Here is a 19,124-nt window from a genome sequence, read left to right as displayed (position 1 = left end):
CAACTTCCAGAATTCCTGAGCCAGCCCCATAAAGAGTTTTATCACCTTAATGGGAGATAATTTCTAGTTACTAAGTTTTGCTTTAGTTTCACAATGTTTCCATGCACAAAAAAATATAAACGTGGGTGGAGTGACAGTTTCCTGAAAGAATCAACTCAGCCACAGCCCACAAGAAAGATTTTTTTAGCACCTCCTTCCATAAAATCTAGTGCAGCAGCCCAGGACTTCCATGTATTTCTTCCAGAGAGAAAGAGGAAAAACATGTTGGCCATCTGTTAGGGTAATAGCTTAATGCTGTAGGTGGCAACACAGAGTTAATCATCTGAGCAAATGTTTGTGCCACTTGTCTGAGCATATGTAGCTCGTAATTATGTATATCTGTACTTTTATGCATGGTGCTGCACATGACTGCAAAGAAACTGCTTCTTTGTAAAGATGAATAAAATTCTGTGAAGCTCTGCAAACAGTTACATTATGAAAAGGATGAAGAAACAGAACCACATTGAAATAAAACAGAAACTTCTCTTCCAACCAGCCTTGTCATTAAATGTTCTTCAAGAGCTCGCTGTGGCCTGTAGTGAGTTTGCCTAGTTAGCAGCTGGATCTTGCTCACAAGTACACTCAGCCTTGGCCAGATGTACTGTTAGATTTCAGTTAGTCTTTTGTAACAAACTCTGTTTGTATTGTCCTTGAAGCCCTTGGGCAGTGCTGTTAACTAGAGTTTTGACAGAAAAAAAGTGTATTTATTCATTTCATTTAGACAATTATGGCCCCTTTATGTCTATGGAGATTCTCAATCATCCAGGTCATGGTTGTCCCAAAGGTGCTTTTCAAAAAGCAACTGGACTTTCTTGGGGTTTTTTTTTCCTTGAAAATGTTTCACTTCTCACCCAAGAAGCTTCTTCAGGTCCATGCTGGCTTGGGAATTCTGGGAGTTGAAGTCCATAGGTCATAAAGGGGCCGTAGTTGCCTGCTCCTGATTTAAACTCTGCATTTCCTTCAAGAGCGCAAGGCACTCCTTCCTGCTATTTCCCACTATAGCAGACAGTTCTGTGAAGGAAGTTGGCCTGCAAAGAAATTATTGGCCCAGTCATCCAGTTGAAACTCCAGGGCTGAGAATGAAGTAGAAGCTGGGTCTCTAAGCTGCCAGTTCTATGCCTGATCCAGTTTTCCATCGTCTGCTGAAAACTCTCCTATTGAAACAAGCATGCGTTTTGTAATTGATTTTATTTGTTTGTTCGTTTGTTTAACAGTTTTTTTTTATAAATAACTCAAGGTGGAGAACATGCAAAACACACCTTCTTCCTCCTATTTCCCTACAAAATAATAATCCTGTGAGGTGGGTTGGGCTGACACAGAGTGACAGGCTCAAAGTCCCCTGGCTGATTTTCATGCCTAAAATAAGACTAGAACTCACAATCTCCTAGTTTTTAGCCGGGTGCCTTAATCAGTAGACCAAACTGGCTCTCTTACTGGATTGCTAATAGGGTTTTTTATTTTTATTACCGTTCTTTACAGTTATTTTTAATATCTTCGTATTTATTGTTTCTATTATTTTTATCTTTAGCAAGGTGCACTGATTGACTTTTTTTGAGAGAGGAAAAGCAAGGTATAATGTCTTCCAAAATAAGAATAGAAAATAGATTGCCTACATTTCTAAAATAAGTAAAAATCTAGACTGCATTAAAATCAGTGGAGCTTGCATTCAAATGGACATATACATATATGTAATAAGCTGTAAGGGTTTATCATTTGTCTTTCATAATCAGGATAAAAAGTAATTAATGCTCTCTTGCCAAATCTGGTGTGAAAATGAATAAATTCACTCACTCAATCACAAAAGACATCATATACAAATTCTGGTCTGTAACTCAAACTTTTTATAGTCACAATAGTGAATCACTCCTTATTCCTGGTTGAATGAGAAAGCCTGCAAGCTAAAGAAAAATCAGGGACATAGATGCTCATGGCTGAAATAAATGACTCTGCTCAATAAATATGTGCAGCAAATAAAAGATGGAGCATTTCAGATTCTGTTACACTGGAAGCAAGCATAATGCATTTAACTGCAGGAGCCTCTTATACAGTACTTTGATATATGGGCAAACCTGTTCACTAGAATTCAAAAATTAACCCACATGAATTTTGCAGCCATCCATAGATCACCAACATCCTAGAAATCTGATGTTTCATATTATAGTATTTTCTTTTCCAATGCTGTACCACTCAGTCAGCTTCCTGCATCAAGGACTCAGTTACTTGATTTGTTTGACACCAAAATTAGGAGGACATGTAACATTTAGCACAGTAAAAGTACATAATATCGGGATATACTTCATTATAGTCTTCGTGGTTATGAACTTATCTACAAAAACACTTTTCTCCTCATAATCTGAGGCCATAATACTCAGGTTGGCTACTAAGGTTGAAGCTCAAGGGCAACAAAGCAAGTTGTCAGCTTTAAGTAATGAATTAATGGATGATACTACTGTATGAATGTGTCAAAAAAAGCAGCTTGGACCAGCAATGAAGAAGTACACTATTTTCAAGGCACTAGTTTAGAAGGATAAAAAGATACTATTTCAATGAAGAAGTAAGAGATTTCCACAGAAAGTAAGCTGGGGAGAAAAAAAGAAGCAGTGGGATGCTGAGTTCATCTTGAATAGGAATACAAGCCTGCATTCAGAGAGTTGCACTACAAAGGAACAAAAAGTCTAAGCGAGCCAAAAATGAAAACAGATTACTTAGGAAATTAACATGTTTGAAAATTGGTTGCCAATTGGTTCGACTCTTTGTTATAACTTAATCATTGGTAACTTCTGAAAACTGAAACTTCACCTATCAAAGGTTAATTGTTGTTACACTGAAATGTAAGAGACAGTCATGAATCATCCTCAGAATGAATGGGAAGGTTCTAGAAAAGTTTAAAATTTTCTACTCAGCAACAGGCTCACTGAGCATGTGCGGGAAAACCTGAATACGTGCCTGGAACTAGGTATGGAATGTCCACATGTAGAGAACAAAAGAATACCCATATATGGTAAAGTAGGAGGTAAGGTAGGATAATTGTGTCGTCTGATAGGTTTGTAACCTGCCACGTCAGGAATAGCTGACGTAGGTATAGGAGGAGATAGGGAGGGGTATAACTGCTGTTACGCTTCTGTAGGAGGTGTGGCTTTTCCCTGCAACTCTTGTGAGTACGGGTTAAGTCCACCACGCTTTGCAAACCGTCTTTTCTGCTAAACTTGATTTTTGATAATAAAAGAAACTTTATTCTGCTACTCCGAACCTCGTCTCTGAATTTCTTTCAAGGAATTCTACAAACAAATTGGGGGCTCGACCGGGATCCAATCTGCGCTGGGACTCTGAGGGGTCCTCCTTAGGTGCACCCCTTTCCTTTTGAAAGGAGGGGAACCACCCAGAGGACTGCGGAGCTCTTGGAAAACCCGTAAAATTTTAATAAAGACGAGTATTAGGAGAAGGGTGAATAAAGTGCGGAACAGCCTGAAGACAGACCGGGTAACATCTGCGCGCAGACCCTGGTGATTACTGGTTTGAAAACACCAGAACACAAGAGTCCAGGGCGGTCGGGATAGAGTGTGTGGATGTGAGAACTGGCAACGGGGCCGGGTGGAAGTCCTTTTGAGGGACCTCGGGGAGGTCTGCAGGACGGAGTGAGTGAAGGGGATATTATTGAATATCCGGAGACGGTGAAGTGTGGAATTGAGAAGGAGTTGCTGGGAGGGACATAGGCACACATACTCAAGATAGGCTGAGCACCCATAAAAGAAATGGGGGGAAATACAGGGTCGACCAATTCAGGGACAAAGTGTGTTAAAAGGATCCGTAAAAACCCCAAACTTAAAATTGACCCGAATGGCCCTTTGGGCAAAATATTGGCTGGATGGGGATCCCCGCCCTATAACCGGGAGATTTTGAGGTTGGGGTTGAATAAAGAAGATATGGTCAATTTATGTTGTTTTATTTGGTGGGAGGAATTGGAACCTATCCCCAACAACAGCCAGAGAAGGAGGAAAGTGTATATTCAGAGAAAGTAAGGCAGAAAGTAAAATGATGGTAGCAAGAGAACAGCAAGTAATGAAGCAGGAAAAACCTCCTAGAAGAGAGTTTGGGGATAAGAAGAGTCCCTTTGAGACAAGATATAGGGGGGATGAAAGGAACCAGTATGTTAATGGGAGTAGAGGAAGGGAATTTGGAGGATTTCAAGGTGGATACCAGAATAAGGAGACAACGTGCTTTGGATGTGGAATGAAGGGCTACTCCGAAAAAAAAAAAAAAAAAAAAATTGCCCTAAACGCGAGAGAACAGCAAGTTTACTCAGTGTGGGAAGAAGAGGATAGTTTTTACTAGGGGAGGGAAAGGAGCTCATTGGCTTTTGAACAGCTCCTTGAAATAATAATAATAGTTATTGATTTGTCAAGAGAAAGTATGAAATGAAATATCCCTATGTGAAAGTGTTTGTACAAGCAGTTTGAATGGAAGTGAATGTATGGATATGCTGATCCTGTCTCTCTCTCTCTCTCTATGTGTGTGTGTGTGTGTGAGTGAGTTTCTCCCCCATTTAAACTGCAGGTTTTATTGTTTTAGCAAGTGTTTGCATGAGAAGAGTTCCATGGAGAATGTGAGAGAATTTATGGCAAATTCATGTGAAGGAGAGAAAGCTATTCCTCCACCTTCGTTTTCAGCTGGCTGTGTTGCTTTAAGAGTGAGAGACAGAAAGAAAAGGGGGGGGGCTGCTCATTTTAACTTTTTTTCTCCGCTTGGAATTCTGCTTTGGGAGGAAGGTGGGGTGGATGTGAAATTTAATACCCATTCTTATAGTAATGAAATATGAGAAGAACTTGAATACACCTATACTGTAGTTTTATTTTTATGTTTTTATGTCTGTGTGCAGGACACACTGATAAAAACATAATATCTCGGAGACCTGAAGGAATGGTAATTCAACCCTTGTTTAAAACGAAGGAGTTGAGAAAATTTTGGGATTATAAATGAGCTATGTTTTGAATAAAGATTTGTATTCAAACAAACTCAAGCAGAGTTGGTGAGCGCTCCTTTGTTGGCTCTTTACTAAGCAATGTGTTTGTAAATACGGATAAAAGAAATGGCTAGGGGAGGGATAATTGATACTTTTCTATGGTTAATATATGGTTGGTTATATGATATGTATACAAATACATAAAATGCTCTATAACATCTAATGGTGAGGCTATTTCAATGCATTCAAGTTGATTTTAAATCATCTCAAGTAGGAAATTCCACAATATGAAAACTAATGACATGTTTATAAAGAATTAGATACTGGGGCTGTTTTCTTCTTTGTCTTATCTCAGGAAACAAGGCTTGCTGATCTAAACACCCCCTTTGAAATTTCCTGTCCACAAGTTTGAGGTGGGACAGTGGATCCTGATCCGAACGTGAAAGGAGGAAAAACTGCAACCTAAGTGGGAAGGACCATTCCAGTGTTGCTGACCTCTGAAACAGCAGTCTGGACGAAAGAAAAAGGGTTGGACTCATTATACCCGAGTAAAGAAGGCTAATCTTGAGGAGTCGGAAACATGGAAAGCATTTTAAAAAGAACCATTGAAACTGGTGTTAAAAAGACAATGACTTATATCCTTTTGAATATGACAATAGTGGCGATTGGGGGAAATTATGGATTGAGCCGCCTAGAATCTTTGAACCTAATGGAACTTGGATACAAATTCGGTGTTATAATGACAAAGAGAGTGAACACTGTCCCATGAACTGGATCTTTAACCCAAAATTTGGTGGTGTGAATCTAAGTTGCAACCAAACTGGCAGCAAGTAGGTCAGGAGAAAAGGTGGGTGACATCAAAAGGGAGAGTTCCAATACTGGAAAACTACTCAATATGGATGTAATCTGACTCTGGAAGTAACACCAAGGCAAACCCAGAGAGATCCAGCTTGGACTTGTAAAAATCAAATTAGAGAGTGGATGAGTGGAATTACCCAGATGTGTGAAAATGCAACCAGGGGAGACCCAAGGTGCCATTGGATAGGGAAGGCCTTGTGGTACAGTGGTTGTGGCACAGAAGGTGAAAGCACTGATTATCTCTACTTTCTATGTAACAATACTAGGAGTCAGTATTTACAACCTGAATGGGAAGGGCTGCGTGAAGTATTATGGGAAGAACTTGTTCAGACTCATCAGCCTGTCCATTCCTTATCCCCTCCTGTTAGAAAGATGAGAACTACTGTTACTATAAAACAGACCACAACGAAGTTCGGACCCTGCCAAGAGTGCACAGAATGTATTAAAAAGACTAAGCCAGGGAATATAGTTACTAGTACCTTATTATATCACACTCTAAGACCAGAGTGTAATGCTACTAAAGTGCAACCTTGTGTATGTAATCAAACTCAATATTTTAGGTGTTATACAGCCCAAGGGATGCAGTGCTATGAACCAAAAGCAGTAGGTCCAATTACTGCTAGCATTTATGTATATGGATATAAAGGGGGAGTTACTGGAACAGAAGGGTTATTTGCTATAGCCCAAACTCAGGGAGGATACGTTGCCCACAATACCACAAGAGGAAATACCAAGCTGTCTGTGTGTTTTGACACTTGTAAAGCTATAAGGATAGGACAAGGACATGATAATAGACAAGGAATGAAGTGTGGTAACTTTGAGTGGGAAAAAGATTATATGAGGGAAGAAAAATATTTATTCCAAGTTGCTATGCCCTCTGCAAGTACAGGCCAGGTGGCTTTTGCCCCAAGTCACACTTATTGGTATACCACTAAGACCCCTTGGGAATAGAGGAAAGGACCCCAGGGGTTCAACTTGTCTATGGCCTCAGTATCAACAGATTGTGAGCCAGAACAGTGTACACGGATTTGCTTACAAATCAAGGCATCTGAAACCCCCTCTACTAATTTTTATTATTTTGGTATTGGAATAAGTGGAAGAGGAAGAGATCCATATGGGTATATTATAGTAAAAGTGAGTTCAACAAAGTTAACTTCAGAGCCAGTAAAATTATATTGGGAATATCAGGAAGAGATTGCAAAATTTAATAGTCTCCCTGTTCCACCAAAGGCTAAAAATATGTTTATCGCTTTAGCCCAAGAGGTTGCTCAGAAGTTAATGCTGAAAAATTGCTTCGTGTGTGGGGGAACCAATATGGGAGATGAATGGCCATGGCATGCTAGAGAAGCTAATTATACTGAAATTGAGAAATGGAAAGGAAATTTCACTTACCAGAACACCTATAATGAAACTTGGAGGATGTCCATTAACCTGGTGGGCAATATATGTTACTCAAGGAGTAACCATAGTGGGAGAACTAAACCTATGGGGTTCATGCGCTGTTTGAATACCTGGGAAAACAATACTTGGATATCACAAACGAATCAAAGTGTCCCTAACAACTCTTTATCTTTAATTCCCGAGCTAGCCTTCCTAAAAGATCCTGAAAACGATACCCTCCTCTGGACCACTCCTGATGGGTTATATTGGATCTGCGGAGCATTTGCATATAATATTCTCCCTGCTGGATGGTTTGGGTCTTGTATTCTGGGTGCTATACAACCCTCTTTCTTCCTCTTGCCATTACAAAGAAGACAATTCTTGGGTGTCCCTGCCTATGAACATGTGGGAAATTTGGTAAGGCGATCTGTGGCTAAAGTGAGAGAAGGGTTAAAAATTGGGAATTGGAAAGATGATGAATGGCCACCCGAACGAATAATTGCTTATTATGATCCAGCTACATGGGCCCAAGATGGAAGTTGGGGGTATAGGACCCCAATTTATATGTTAAACAGAATTATCCGATTACAAGCAGTAGTAGAAATTATAACCAATAGAACAGCTGAGGCTTTAACTAAGTTGGCTAAAGAAAGTGTTTTGTCCAGAACATATATTATGCAAAACCGCTTGGCTTTAGATTATTTGTTGGCTAAGGAAAGAGGTGTCTGTGGAAAATTTAATTTAACAAATTGCTGTATACAAATTGACGATTCAGGCATGGTAATTAACCAGATAACAAAAGACATGGTTAGAATTGCACATGTACCTGTACAAACTTGGACAGGGATATTGGATGATGAAGGGTTCTTGGGAGGAATATTCAGAAATTGGAAACAGGCTCTGTTTATGGTATGTATTATATTCATTGGAATAATGATGTTACCTTGTCTGATTCCAGTAATAAAGAACCTAGTAAACAGTTCAGTCCACGGTATATTACAAGCCCAACAAAATGCTAAGTCCATAATGGTATTAAAAGAAATTGAGGACCAAATCCAGTTGTTGGAAAATATGAATACTTCACATCCAATGAAAACTACCAAAGAAGAAACTAGTAGGTTAAATGAAATAAAAGAAAATATTAAACTAGTGACCAAATAAGAAATGGGGGAATTGAATGGGAAGGTTCTAGAAAAGTTTAAAATTTTCTACCCAGCAACAGGCTCACTGAGCATGTGCGGGAAAACCTGAGTACGTGCCTGGAACTAGGTATGGAATGGAATGTCCACATGTAGAAAACAAAAGAATACCCATATATGGTAAAGTAGGAGGTAAGGTAGGATAATTGTGTCGTCTGATAGGTTTGTGACCTGCCACGTCAGGAATAGCTGACGTAGGTATAGGAGGAGATAGGGAGGGGTAGAACTGCTGTTACGCTTCTGTAGGAGGTGTGGCTTTTCCCTGCAACTCTTGTGAGTACGGGTTAAGTCCACCACGCTTTGCAAACCGTCTTTTCTGCTAAACTTGATTTTTGATAATAAAAGAAACTTTATTCTGCTACTCCGAACCTCGTCTCTGAATTTCTTTCAAGGAATTCTACAAACAAGAAGATAATATTGAATGGGAGATGAATGTTTTTGTGTTGAGTTTCTCAAAGGAAAGAGAAGATACACATTTATTCATTAATTCATCTATGAGATTTACTATAGACACGAGGCTAGAAACTGGAAAGTCTGTGAGTTCCAATCCCAACCTAGACATGAAAACCGGCTTATACATTTGCTGTTCATATGGCCCAACAGACTAAAGACAATGCTTTTATCATCATGAAAGTGTTCTTTAATTCAACTTTTGTTTAATATGATAACCTCATTTTTGCAGAATATTTTCCAGTACTGAATAAAAGTGATAATTTCTATTTGGAAAATAAAAAATGTAAATGATAGCAGAGAATTAGAGCACCCTGCTCACTAGAACCACAACTGTTTTGGCATATTTAAAATGAGAAATGAAACTGTATGTTGATGTTTAGACCTCCTTTTCTAAAGTAAACTTCACTTTGAGAATTATGTAGCAAGAAATTGGGGCATTATGTGACTAAGGTTGAAACGAGGGCACGTAGGGGGAAAAAAATATTCTCCAAATGGAAAAAATGGCTCACGATCTAACTTCAAATAGTGCAGATGTTTTTCCTCCCTTTGATGTTAAAATATCTTGTGCAGAAAGAACAAACAAAGTTTAGCTGCTTTCACCATAACCGCAGCCTCTGGCTTTTAAGGAGCATGTGAACAACAGCAGTAAACAATAATGGTCCAGAGAAAATGTTTATTTTCTATCTTTCCCCCCTCCTCTCTTTCTTCTTAATTGAGGTCGTGATTGCAGCTTAATTGGAAGGAAAGACATGGGAACACGGAACAGTATAATGATGAGACTGATTACTGAGTGAGCCTTTGCCAGTCTCAGATGGGATGGAGAAAAAAGAGAAGTTCTTTTCTTTTGATAAGGGTTTTAACACATTCAGAGTCTCATGAAAAGCACAGTTTTGCTCAGAGATGTTTATATGATCCTATGGATGCTTTTGATTGGGGTTATCTGTTTAGTCTGTGATACAATACTTTAAACACTTGGTAGCATACCAATTTTGGAAATACATTTTTAATAACAAATAGCAGGCTCTGGCTTTGTTATCATACACAATCCCTCTGGGCTGCTTTTGACTGGGATTTAATTATGAGCTAGAGCTCAGCCACAGTATTTGTTGTCAGTGCCAAGATTCAGACCCGGAATAAACAACATTGTAATAAATGGTGCCATGGACACACATTCAAGAATGCATTTAGCTTCCCTACTGACTAATATTCCAAGTGAAATACCTTTTCATTTGAGATAAAATGTCAGGGATGTGGGACAGCACCTATGACTAGATCTAATTAGGTATTTACATCTGGTTCATCATCATCAGACTTATTCTTAATAATTTTAACAAAATTATCCAAATATAAAAATACAAATGAAAATGAAAATAGTGGGGAAATGGGAAAGGGAAAAGGGTGGGGGGAAGAGAAGAATAGGGTAAAGAATAAAATGATTTCCCCATCATCAAACTTATTCTTGATGACACAAAACCTTTCAAGGATATTACATGTTACTTACTAATCATCATTCTCCATATCTAATTTCTAGCAACAATGGTATATTAAGGGATAGTGCAACAGTGTCAGGATATCATATAGTGATTATCCATTAATTAAACCCAAACCAAATCACATAAAATAGTTAAATCTCTATATGGGTTCAACCCATCACATTTTTTATTAGTTATTTGGGTTTATCTATGATGGACAGGTTCAGATTTTGTAAACAAATTACAGTAGAGTTTCATATATTGTTTATTAGCCTCAAGACACATTTGTTTGTTAGATATTTATTTGTTTCTTTAAAGGAGAATATTGATAACTCAGGATTGAAATGAGGGGTCTTTGGTGTTCTCTGAGCTTTTTTTGCCGATATTTCATTACTCAAACTAGATAATATCATCAGTGCTAGTCAAGTATAGCACTGATGATGTTACCTACTTTGGTAATGAAACATCTGCAAGAAAACAACCAAACTCAGAGAGCACCAGGACCCCTCATTTGTTTCTTTGTTTGCCAAATTTATATGGTTGCCTATCTGACAGAAAGTGACTCTGCGTACAGAACCAGGAATTAGAAGATTTTAACATATGAAAAGCAATAAAAATAAATTAATAAGACAATGAGAGGAAAGATGTAACAACACAACCACCATGCAGGCTCCGTATTGTCAGAGATCCCCTGAGCTTTCTAATGTTTTCAGGACTTTCCAGAAGTCCATAAAGATAAGGTTCTGGGCAATTTATAAACATAAAATACAACAGTATGCAAGTAAATCCATAAAACAGAGCCTATACAGAAAGGTGCATTATCAAAATATCAAACACCACCTCTAAAATTCAAACATTTTTCTGAACAAAATCATTTCAACTACTTTGCAGAAGATCTACACAGGAGCCAGACATGCATCTGTGTTCCAAAGAGCTAAGGCCACCAAAGAGAAATTCTGCCTTCAAATCCATATGTCCATCACTGCTGGAGTAGAACGCTCAGTAATTGTACAGGACAAGCAGAAGGAAATAGTTTGTAAGTTCACCTGGGACCCCATTGAATAGGCTTTACAAGCGCATTATTTCTATCCAAATCCCAGTAAAGGTAATCTAACCGAATGGCCAATGCTGTTTCTTTACCATTTGCAGGTCTGAGCCCTGAATGGAAAGGATCTCTAGCTAATCTTCATTTAGAAACTGAACTTTCACCAAAAAAAAAAGGAAGATCGAAAACCCACTGGAAGTTGTCTGTTAAAGCTGAATTGAGAGATAGCAACAGCACTTAGACTTATATACCGCTTCGTAGTGTTTTACAGCCCTCTCTAAGAGGTTTACAGAGTCAATATATTTCCCCTCAACAATCTGGGTCCTCATTTTACCAACCTCGAAAAGATGGAAGGCTGAGTCAACCTTGAGCCGGTCAGAATCGAACTCTTGGCAGTAGGCAGTGAATTAGCGTGCAATAATGCCTTCTAACCACTGCATCATCAAGCTGGCCTCCTTAAAGAGCACACCTTGCCTACTTCAAGATAACAAAATAACAAAAACAGCTTCTTTCAAACATGTAAAAAACAAGAAAAAACTTAAGGAAATGATTGATCCATTAATGGGAGAAAGTGGCAAGGTGGTGACAAGCAACAGGGAGAAAGCAGAACTACTTAACTTGTTTTTTGCATCCATCTTTACACAAAGGGAAAAAACAGTCCAGCCTATCAAAACTGTAAAAAACAGATTACACAAGAAAATGGTAAATGAGCACCTGTCCACCCTAGACAAGTTCAAATCACCAGGACCAGATGGACTACACCCCAAGGTTCTGAAGGAACTGGTAGATGTGATCTCAGAACCACTGAACTATATCTTTCAAAGATCCACATTGCTAGCCCCCCCCCCCACCAGTCCTAGGCTTTCCTAATAGGTTTACATACACCCTGGGAAACACAGTTTATCTAAGCATTCCTATTGATTCTCCTAATCCAGTGGTTCTCAACCTTTTTAATGCCGCGACCCCCAACCAGTCGTAAGTCGAGGACTACTCAACCGGTCGTAAGTCGAGGACTACTCAACTGGTGCAGCACCGTTTGCAGAATGGGGCTTTTGGCGGGCTCAGCAGGACAGAGACAGCCTGGACAATTCCTATTGACTTTCAAAAGCCAATAGAATAAAAGGGAGTAGCACAGCTAAGGAAAAGGGGGAAAAAATGGCGGACTGCGTTGTTTGGCGACCCCCGTGAAATGGTCGTTCGACCCCAAATGGGGTCCCGACTCACAGGTTGAGAACCACTGTCCTAATCATTCACACTCACACAAATGTCTAAATAATCTAAATAATCTACCTGGGAAACTCCCCTCACTCATAGTACTCTCACTTCAAGGGCAGTCCTCCCATCCTTTCCTACCTCCCATTAGAGAGCTGACTCTAAGCCTCCCACTAGTTCATCATAATTGCTACATTATTTGAGTAAGACCTAAGGGACTGCAACATACTGTATTATATTATGAAAATCATGGCTTGTTTATTCCAACTCTGGTCAAACTGACTTCAATTGCCATTCTAAGGGATAATGATAATATATCAAGAGCAGGGCAGAGTAAAAAGCAGACTATGACACAAATCTTCTGCAGATTAACTTCAAACCACTTCTGATTTATTCTGTATTTTATTGATCTTGCAAGTTTCACAACCATTCAACCAATATAAAACAATAGCACTGAAGGATATACACATACAGAAGAAAACCTTTAATAGTATTCTAAAAATAAATATAAATGTGCAGAGAAAAAATTGATAAACTGCACACATTTTCATTGCTGCCCTACAAAAACAAGGTTATGGATCTGGCAAATCTATAAAGAGAGAGCATTTCACAAAATTAGGGACTTTATAATATAATGCAACAAGTTCAGTTCTCAACATCCAAAGAATATTTAGAAAGATTTCATAAGAATCCAAAAAGTAGTTGAGAAGGCCCAAAAAGTCTAAGATTATACCGTTTATAAAGATTGTCTACTTAATTTTAGGCAGAAGTCAGATAAATCTTTAGGCTTATGATACTAGATTGGCGATTTATAACCCATAATTGTTGATTATTCAATTATTGATAGAAATTCAGCTTACCAATCCAGGAAAGTCTATTGTGATTTCAACTCTCTTCATATTTTACTCATGTGATCAAGACAGGTGCTTTGAAACTGTTCTATCATTATTTAAGTCAGAAAGCGTCCAAATACACACATTTGAAAGATCAGCATCTTGTTCAATGGTATGAGGTTTCCCCAAGTGGAAGTGTTCATTTATCTTCTAAGCCCAGATCATTATAGCAAGATAGCATTAGCCCCGATGGATACATCAAATGGGCAAGATGTCAGATTGACAATTTCAAGCCTCTTGTCCACAGCCCAGAATGCCTTGATCCACTAGACTGATCTAAGGCATTTCCATACCATTCCCACAGCTGTTCCTGATAACGGTAAAGCCAGACAGTTCCCATCCCAACACTGCCACAATTTCCCATTTGCCTAAAGTGTCCTAAAAGCTACAGGCAAGAAAAAGGAATTTTCAGATTGAAAAACTAATTTAAGTTACTTTAACATCACCACAAAGCTAAAGAATGAACAATAGCAATGAAATCTAAACATTTATCACTGCTGGTGGGAAAACCTGGATAGCCATCAAAGAACTGAAGATTGTTCAAGAATTATGGCCTTTTAGACAGTCAGAATTATGGACTTTTGAGGCAGAAGTAGCAAATATGTTGTAAATGTAGCTGCAACTCAAGCCTTTTTTAATGTATTTTTGTGACAAACAATCCTGGTTGAGAATCTCCTTTTCGAAAAGGGACTCAAAGACTTATTCAAGCTATCCATCATTGATTCCAGCCAATTTGAAAGCATTTGTTTTCAGAGCTTATTTCAGCACCGTTAAGAGAAGTTGATCCAGCAATGGCCTTTGCATTCCTCAGTTATGGCATCACTCTAATCACCTGCCTGGAGACGTCTCTCTGACCTGCCTTGCCATGCCCGCCAGCAATAACTGCTGTGTGAGCATGGTTTTATAATGCACAGTGCTTATCTAATGGAAACTGTTAAACACTGTGTTCCACAGAGGGAATTAGCCACTTGTAAGGAGCTCAGTGCCCCCTCCTTTTTCATAGGCAGCTTTTCAAAGATCTCTTTGAACAACTGGTCCTTGCAGATATCTGCTATTTTGATAGAGGCACATGGACGAAATGGCACCAAGTTCCTGCCCAACTCATTTCCTGATATGCTAGTTTCGTGACATATTTTTCATGCTGAGAATCAAGTGCAAATGCTTATTCCAGCTCTGCAACCCTACTTTCCATTGTTATGGTCACTTCAGGGTGATGCACACAAATACTAGATTAAATATAATTATGTATGCATGGACTCGTCCTTTCGTCCTTGATGTGTATGCATACTTACATACTCTCTTTTTCTCTTCTGTTGTCTTACACACAGTTGATGTGCTATATCCAGGACAGTACCGGAAGTCTGTTTTTTACATAGATACCGAATAAATAATATGTATCCCTTTCTCCTTTATATAAAGCACATCTCTATCTCTTAAAAGAAAGGTGTAAATGTAGAGATTCGTTGCATTTATTAATTAGTTTATAATCTTGCCTTCTCATTGGACAAGGAGGATGACAAACTGTGGTTTACTGTGTTCAGCAGGTCGGCGGTTCAAATTTCACCGGCTCAAGGTTGACTCAGCCTTCCATCCTTCCGGGGTAGGTAAAATGAGGACCCAGATTGTTGGGGGCAATGTAAATATATATATATATACATTGCTTACTGGTGTATACCGCTTAGAGAGTGCTCGCACTTAAAGCGGTATATAAGTCTCATAAATAAAAAAATAATAAATAAAATAAGATCTTGCTAGAAAATAGGAGTCAGGCATTTGCAAGGCTGGCTGAAGGCTTCCAGACATTTTGATCCTCTGCTATTAATAAGGCTCTCTGAGATTGTGTGAGATGGAATATTTTTAACTCCACAGCTTTGCCAAGACACACAGAATACTTGCAAGTATTGCCTGTATTAAGCACAGCAGCTCATTTAATCTGCTAAGGACAGGTGTTGTCAATTGAATTAACCATATTCATAATTTTAGGTGTCAAGTATTTATTTTTTTATTAAATTTATATGCCACCCATCTCCCCGATAAAGTGACTCTGGGTGGCATGAAACTGGGAGCTCATCAATATAGAGATTTTTCTGCAGGTAGGAAATACATGATGGGAATCCGTGTCATATTACTTAGGGATACAGATTGTGCAATTTGGCTTTGATTTTAATCTTGAGTATAGGTAGGATTCAATTTACAACCATTCATTTAGTGCAGGCATGTCAAACGTATCGGGACTTTTCCCCCATTGCCGGCAATGGGGTAGGCGTGGTTTCGGTGTAATGCATCCGGCCCACGGGCCTGCAGTTTGACATGCCTGATTTAGTGACTATTCAAAGTTACAACAGCACTGAAAAAGTGACTTATGTCCATTTTTCATACTTCTGGCCATTGCAGCATCCTCCATGGTCAAGTGATCAAAATTTGGACACTTGGCAACTGTACGATGGTTCTATTTCCCAGGGACATGTGATCACTTTTTGTGACCTTCTGACAAGCAAAGTCAATGGGGAAGCCAAATTCACTTTATAACCGTAACAACTGTGGCAAGAAAGGTCATAAAATGGAGCAAAACTCACTTAACAACTTAGCAACAGAAATTTTGGGCTTAGTTGTGGACATAGGTCGAGGACTACCTGCATTCATTTTAACTTTGCTTTGGGTTCCACCTGTCCACTAGACGGTCACTCCTCAAATATACGTTTTGCCAAGGTTTAAGTCCAAAAGTCTTTCCAATACAGTGATGTCAGCCTTTGCACTTCGGAGGAGGAGGAGGAGGAAGAAGAGGAGGAGGAGGAGGACAAAGAAGAGGTAGCAGTGGCAAAGAAATTGTTTTGAATCAAGGTATTTTATACAGGGATTTAGTTAAGCAGATGAAATCAAATTAGACATAATTGATACAGTTTCAAAATCCATAGAACCCAGTTGGCCACCTGTCATCTGTTATCCCCAAATCCTACTTTGCAATCTCCAAACCACCCCACCCCACAAGCTGCCCAAGTTTGGTAACAACATTTTCAGTGACGTAATTTGTTAAAGACTTTTTGTTAAGCCAAGGGTTAGAACAGATGGGTTATGCCTCAGTGGGGTTTTTTACACTCCCATTTCATCTCCTTACCCATCCTCGAATCTCTGTCCTCTCCCCCAAATGGACACAAATATTTTCCCCGTGAGTAAGTCAAGTATCTGTGGATGGGTTTGCCTAGTAAAGAAATGAATTAGAAAGTTATTTGCTGCCTGTAGAAAAGATCCCCATTGCAATGGGGGGAAGGAGGGAGGAATCCGCAATCAAAATTATCAGATCAGATTTTCCAAAAAACAAACAAACAAAAAAAAAAGGCTGAACAGAAAATGGAATTCTTAACAGCTATTACTGGTTTTGAGTTTCTCTAAATTAAATAGGGGTGTGATTCAGGGTGAGCCAGAAGGATTTTCTGCCATAGCTGAAAAGGCAGCCAGAATCTCTGCTCCTATCAACTGCAGTGTTAAGATTAAACCTTGGCACTGCCAGACATGGACTTCCTAGCTGTTGTATCTCATTGCAACACATTCGTAATGGCTAAATAATAAGACCGAAGTATTCCCGAGAATATTCTGATAACCCTGCCTTCCAGCCTCATTATCAGAGGAAACGCAAACAGTTTTTCCTCCAGCTTTTAAGAGGCAATTACCTTGACTCATGCAAAGGACACATTCACGCTGTAGAGGAGTGCCAGGTGACACTTCCTTTGCTCTAAATGTTACCCTTTTAATTATCCAGACTTCCTGTTTTTTCTGGCATAGTAATAATGCCAGTCTTGCATCACTTTTTCCACATATCCTGCAGCATAAATTCCTTAAACAAATCTGTACTTTTATCTAAAGCTGGCATTTGCATAAATTTTGGTACAAATAAATAAAGTGCGACTGACAAACTGCGTAGGTGACGTGCTCTAGGGGGCTGCAGATAACGTGAGCCACACTTAGAAAGCATCATCTGTGGGGATTTATGTTAACAAAAATCTAAATCTTAATCCTTTCCCAAAACGTTTCAGGTCTTCGTAACAGCATACAGGCCAGTTAATTTACAATTTGAGTTGAATTAGTTAAACAAAGTGAAGGGTTATTTGTTTACAATTCTTTGCAATCTATCCAGGTTGACTCAGTTCCCCTTACTCTATATTACGAAAGGGAACACAAGTCCCTTGGGTGTGTGGTCAGGCATCATTTGTGCTAGTATGGGACTAGTGTCCAGATGTTGACCCAAACTACTGTTTCTCCTTCTGATTTGGATTTTGATTTGAATACATACATTTAGAAGATAGAATTCAGAGGAATTATCTAATTCTACTATTCCCTGTAATGCTTTGACCATAATGCCTACCTGTCCCTCTTGGTTATTAACATACTTCACTTCTGATACATTAAATGCATACATAAATATCGCTACTGTGAAAAATCCATCAAATCCAGACACTTTTTCAATCCCACAATAATGTGTTCCATGCAAATGCTTTGGAAAGAGATGCTTGAAATATCAGTTGCACCAACCTTGTTGCCTGCATCAACTCCGCCAAAACTTCTCTGCCCGGATGGAGGCACTTGGTAAACATCGTGGGCAGTAGGTACCTGGTAGATTCCCTGATTCAGATAAGAAGGTGGAACTTGATAGATGGGATCCCGAGAAGAGGAATGTGCATTTGGCACTTGGTAGATTTTTTGCTGAATAGGGGATTGAGTTGCCGGTCCTGAATTTGGCAAGTCTTGGTGAGATGGACTCTCTTGTACGGGGCCTATCAGAAGTTTCACACGGTTTCCGGGAACAATGCCTTGTCGTCCATGTAAAGAGCAGAGCCACCATCCTTCCAATCCTTCAGTGTTTTGTTCTATCACGGTCAAAATATCCCCTTTCCGGAAGGCCAATTCTTCTGCACATTCTGGGACATTATCATAAAGGGCTCTTGCCATAAGATTCTGCAGAGAAAACAGACAAGGGAAGGAGTATTTAAGTATAATACTGCTAATTAGTTGCATAATCAAATTTATGATAAATATTTTAAATAAATAAAACAACCTGAATACACCTGCCTTTACTTAAAAACATAATTACCTTTATTTTGCTGGTTGTGTGGAAGAGTTTCTAAGTTAAATCTTAAGATTACTCTCGTGTAATACACTTCGAATGTTTAATTTCTGATCCAGAATTCATAATTTTAGATTGAAGCATTGACTACCCTGGGTGAATTTGAATTTCTAAACTTCAAAATTTATTTATTTATTTATGAGACTTATATACCGCTTTAAGTGCAAGCACTCTCTAAGCGGTGTACACCAGTAAGCAATGTGTATATACATATTTTATATATATATATATACTGGGTCCTCATTTTACCTACCCCGGAAGTATGGAAGGCTGAGTCAACCTTGAGCCGGTGAGATTTGAACCACTGACCTGCTGAACACAGTCAGCTAAAGTGGCCTGCAGTACTGCACTCTAACTACTGCGCCATAGAAGACAATAATTGTAGCTCAGGATTGAACTGTGGGGTCCTTGGTGCTTTCTAAGTTAGCATTGGTGAGGATCCTTCTCTAGTTTGGTAATAAAACGTTTGCAAGAAAATAACCAAGCTCAGAAAG

General features: G+C 39.0%; 1 protein-coding gene across 1 annotated transcript in view; it reads right to left on the bottom strand.

Moving 5' to 3' along the window:
* NEDD9 (neural precursor cell expressed, developmentally down-regulated 9) overlaps nt 1-19,124 on the bottom strand; it is a 71,225-nt gene that overhangs the window by 19,277 nt on the left and 32,824 nt on the right. Inside the window, exon 2 of the mRNA XM_039349527.1 lies at nt 18,039-18,461. Within this exon, the coding sequence (XP_039205461.1) occupies nt 18,039-18,461 (423 nt within the window). The remainder of the gene's footprint in view (nt 1-18,038; nt 18,462-19,124) is intronic.

Source organism: Crotalus tigris, unplaced genomic scaffold (assembly GCF_016545835.1).
Source record: "Crotalus tigris isolate CLP2741 ecotype Arizona unplaced genomic scaffold, ASM1654583v1 scf7180000017564.2150845, whole genome shotgun sequence".
NCBI classification, from domain to species: domain Eukaryota; kingdom Metazoa; phylum Chordata; class Lepidosauria; order Squamata; family Viperidae; genus Crotalus; species Crotalus tigris.
The sequence above is the reverse complement of the archived record's forward strand: the minus strand, read 5'-3'. Positions and strand labels throughout refer to the sequence as shown.